Source organism: Peromyscus leucopus, chromosome 20 (genome assembly GCF_004664715.2).
Source record: "Peromyscus leucopus breed LL Stock chromosome 20, UCI_PerLeu_2.1, whole genome shotgun sequence".
Taxonomy (NCBI): domain Eukaryota; kingdom Metazoa; phylum Chordata; class Mammalia; order Rodentia; family Cricetidae; genus Peromyscus; species Peromyscus leucopus.
In genome coordinates this window covers 15,490,577-15,495,112 of record NC_051080.1, presented here as the reverse complement: position 1 = coordinate 15,495,112, position 4,536 = coordinate 15,490,577, and the positions used below count along the sequence as shown (strand labels likewise).

General features: G+C 56.2%; 1 protein-coding gene across 1 annotated transcript; it reads left to right on the top strand.

The window, feature by feature from the left end:
* Window positions 1–2,631: 2,631 nt before the first annotated feature.
* On the top strand, window positions 2,632–3,945 carry LOC114699221 (extensin). The gene is made up of 2 exons (XM_028878180.1): window positions 2,632–3,361; window positions 3,818–3,945. The coding sequence occupies exons 1-2, from the start codon at window positions 2,632–2,634 to the stop codon at window positions 3,943–3,945; spliced, it is 858 nt and encodes a 285-aa protein (XP_028734013.1).
* Window positions 3,946–4,536: the final 591 nt, after the last annotated feature.

The following is a 4,536-nucleotide window of genomic DNA, read 5'->3' as shown; positions in this document are numbered from 1 at the left end:
AGGTGGATCTCTGAGTTCAAGGCCAGCCTGGTCTACAGAGCAAGTCCAGGACGGCTAGGGTTACACAGAGAAACCCCATCCCAAAAAAGAAAGAAAGAAAGAAAGAAAGAAAGAAAGAAAGAAGGAAGGAAGGAAGGAAGGAAGGAAGGAAGGAAAGAGAGAGAGAGAGAGAGAGAGAGAGAGAGAGAAAGAAAGAAAGAAAGAAAGAAAGAAAGAAAGAAAGAAAGAAAGAAAAAGAAAAGAAAGGCGGCGAGTCATGCCTGTTCCATCCTGGGAATGTGTAGCAGGTCCTACGCCGGTCACCTCTCTCACCCTGAAGGTGAAGGCTCTCTCAGCTCAAATCCCTAAGTCCAGCTTCTTCCTGGGTAGGACAGGGACTCCCTGCTTCCACCTCTGACCCAGGGAGGCCACTGTACCATGTGAGGGAGACATTGGAGGCATGGAGAGGGGGTGAATGCCTGGGGAATCCCAGGATGCTGAGCCTGGACATGTCTCCGCACTTCATGGCTGTTCAACAGACAACCTAAGGGCGGAGGGCAGCATTCCTGGACCAGGGGAGAACACAGACTGTATCAGGAGGGGACCAACAAAGCATGCTCTGTGTGTGCGCGCGCATGCGCGCGCTCTTGCTCAGGTTCGTGCATCAGAAGCAGGGGCCACAGCTAGGACCCACTGTCTGACCTCACCCTTGTCTAGGGACCCCACCCTTCTGCCAGCCTAGCCCAAAGTGCCAGAGCCCACAGAACCAGGCCCTAAATCACCAGGGCCAGACCAGCACTTGGTGGGTGGGGACTTCTGTGGTCACTGCTGGAGCCACACACACACTGTGCTGCCAGAGAGGCAAGAAAACGGGGAGAGAACAGCCCTCTGCGGCCACAGTCCCTGGGAGAGAAAGTCTGGTCCAGCCTCAGTGTGGAAATGTGGTCAGCAATGGGTGTGACTGAGACAACCAGGAAGGCTGGTTCTGAAAGACCCTGCTATATACTCCAGGCCCGGCTACAGCAATGCATTCTGGGGGTTCCAGTGGAAACTGCTGTGCCTCGGGCAAAAGGCCCTCTAATGATCTCACAGGCATTCCCACAGGAGTAAAGAGAAGGGTGGAGACCCCTGTGAGTCGACTCTTGTCAGGATGGTAACCCTTACCGCCAGCTCAGACGAGGCTTGGCTGCCAGGTGACAGATACTCTGAATGTGTCATCCAAATGCCATGAGGGGGCTGTGAATGATTCTAAGTGGACCTTATCCTGAGGCAAGAGTAGGGGGGGGGGCGGGAGGGGGGGGAGAGAGAGAGAGAGAGAGAGAGAGAGAGAGAGAGAGAGAGAGAGAGCAAGCGAGCATTGGAAAGAAGGCTAGAGTTAGCTACAATGAGCCCTCACTCACCTCTGCCCCTTGCCACCTCCAGCTTGAGGCCACGGGGACATTGCCCGCCCCCCCCCCCCACCGTTCTCAGCTCATTTCTTGTTCTCAAAACTAAGTGTCACACATTGGTACATTTATAAAGAACAGAGTTTTATTTGGCTCATGGTTCTGGAGGCTAGGAAGTTCAAGGGTATGGGGCTCGCATCTGATGCTGGGTGTTGGTGTGTGTCTGATGGCTTGGTGTGGTGTCATGACATGTGGAAGGTGTCACATGCAGACTGTCACATGTGGAAGGTGTCACAAGTGTACCTGAGGGAACTTGCCTTTAAAACAAAGCCATACTCAAGACAGCCTATTAATCCATGAAAGGATGAATCTGTTCACAAGGGCCCTGGCCGAGGTCTCCTCTCTCAAGATTGTTACACTGGGGACACAGTTTCCAGGACATGAACTTTTAGGGTACATATTCATACAATAGCAGACCTCCAATGTCCCCAATAGCTGGCTCTGTTCACCATATCAGGACCCCTCATCAGCCTAATTCTAGGGAGGACTTGGGCCTTTCCCCATGCTTGGGTGTCCACAGACTGCCTGGTCCCTTGAGCTCCAGAGGGCTCCCAAACTGCACCTTGACATAGGATCTGAGAGATCCACTTTGCCTAGCACCCATGCTTGAGTGCAAAGCATGGGGACCAGCACAGCCTAGATGCATTGAATAAATAAATAAATGGGTGTCCTGCAAAGGACCCTCCCCGGTGGGAGACACCCAGCAGCAAAGGGGCGACCCTCAGAGAGGAAAGGTCGTCAAAGTGCCAGGGGTGGCTGCCTCTCCTCTGTTTCATGGCCAGAGAGCAGGGGTCAGAGTTAACAGGCTTATGAAAGTCTGCCCAGGGAGTGAGCAGGAGGACTGGGATGTGGGCACAGGAGAGGGTGGGGCTCCACAAGAAATACCATGGTGGCAATCACAATTTCTCTAAAATAGCTCTATATACAAGGTCCCTCGTCTATGTGTCGGTTCCCGCAGAGACGAGCCATGATCTGGGGGCGTCTCGGTCCGGTCTTGGTCCTCATCCTGGTCCTCGTCCCGGGCTCCGCCAGCTGACTGGCCGCCCGCCGCCCCAAGCAGCAGAAGGCGCCTTTTGGTTATGTAGGCGCAGAGAGAGGCTTTGCAGGGGCGGGGCGGGCGGAAGCCACAGCAAACTAGGCACGGCGCTTGGTGGTCCCACGGAAGCCCTGCGAGGAAAGTGGCGCTGAGACCCGCCCCGCTGGCCCGATGGGGAACAGCCCCTCGGTGCCCTGCCCACTGCGGCGCCCACTGCCGCTCCCCCACTACCCAATCCCACTGCCCCAATCCATCAACTTGTTCTCACTCTCCGATCCCCCTGATGCGTCCACTACCCCATCCCAATGCCCCATCCCACTGCCCCATCCCACATCCCCCAGTGCTCTGTCACCATCCACCACCCCGTTCCCACGCCTACAACACATTGCTCCGCCCACTGCCACGCCCGCACAGCACAATCCCTCTACCTCTGGACCTCTGGGCCATCACTCCCCCAACTCACTGCTGCCCGCATCCCCCCCAACTCACTGCCGCCCCGCACTGTTCGACTCACCACGGTCCCGCCCTATAGCCCCTCCTACTCTCCTGTCCCCAACGCCCCAACATCCACTGCCACAGCCACTGTCTCCACCATCTGGCAGCCTGAGGTACCATAGCTTCTTCCCTACCTCTCCACCCCACCCATCTGCTCTGACCAGTGCTGCCAGTGGGGAATTATGTGCCTCCTGCGCCAGTCACTTCTGCCCCGGTGAATCTGAACTCCTGGACCAACGTTTCACCGTCCACACCCATCGCACCCTGAGGCCACACCCACTGTACTATGAAACCACGCCCATCATCCAAAACACCAGACTCCTCGTTCCTGAGACCACGTTCCTAGGGCAGACTGTACTAAGGCACACCCGCTTCACACCATTTCTACCCATAGAACGGAAGCCTAGTGCCAGCAGGCTCCCAAACACACTCACTTCATGGATGCCACCTGTCTCCTTTACTAGCTTTCAGAAAACCTAGACTTCTCAATACACAAACTGGGGCTGAGGAGTGGAGGTCAAGTCTGCGGTGAAGGCCAGAGAGGCTGGGGATGGCCCCATTTTGTCCCTCTCTACCTGCCAACCCCCTCAACACCGCCCAGGCATGGGCAGTCCCAGCCAGAAGGAATGGGTGGGCTCCGTGTCTCTGGGCTACACTGCAGGGCTGGTCTTGGGAACAGAAGGGAAGGCGCCATTCCCATTTGGGGAGGAAGCTGGCCCTATCAGGACACTGGAGGGCAGGATCTAGGGCTCACCGAGCACAAGAGGGCTGCAACTTTCTCCTGTCTCCAGGAGGTTTACCTTCCTGGGGAAGGTTCCTACTGGTCCTGAAACTGGTCGTTTTCTTCCAGTTTTCCTTCCAGATCTTTGCCCACCCTCTGCCTTCCTGGAGGTGGTGGCCAGGGGAGACCTAGTGTCCAGGCTGTTCCAGGAGACACAGCCCCAGACCTTCATGCCCTGGGTGGAACTGAATGATGAGTCCTGGCATTGATCAAGGTGGGGTTGGGCACAGGGGACCGAGGGATGATGAAGGTAAGGGTAACCAACAGTCCTTATTCTGCAACTCTCCAGCCAGTCCATGGCGTAGGTAGGGGTCATCTTGGGCCAAGTCCCTGCCCCATGTGTCCCAAGACATTGACCTTAGGGTGCCAGGCTAGAAGGTGACCAGGAACAAGGCCAAGGGTGGCAACAGCTTTGTATTTTATAAAGTGTGTGTCCTCTTGGACAGGGATTGTCGGGAAAGGAGGATGGGCTAGCTCCAAGCCAAGGAACAAGGGGTCAAGGGGTCTGGGCCTTCCTGAGGGAGGGAGTGTGGAGGGGAACACCACCAGCCAGGACCCTAGTAGTGGCCGAGAAGGCACACTGAAGGAGGCAGGCCCCTGGACTTGGGGAGGCATCCGTGTAAGTGGTCCCGGGAGTCTAGACCAAACCAATGTGGGGCAGAAGGTAGGAGAAGCATTGCTGGAAAGCTGTAGAGAAAACCAACAGAGCAGAAAGGTAGGAAGGTCATGCGGGGCTGAAGGAGGTCTCCTGGGGTATGGGAGGCAGAAGGGCATCCCTTGGAGGAAAGAGATCCCTGCCC

Coding starts and splice junctions, on each gene's coding strand:
- LOC114699221 (XM_028878180.1), top strand. CDS start 2,632: ATGGGGAACAGCCCCTCGGTGCCCTGCCCACTGCGGCGCCCACTGCCG. Junction 3,362..3,817: donor ACCCATAGAACGGAAGCCTA/GTGCCAGCAGGC, acceptor TTTTCCTTCCAG/ATCTTTGCCCACCCTCTGCC.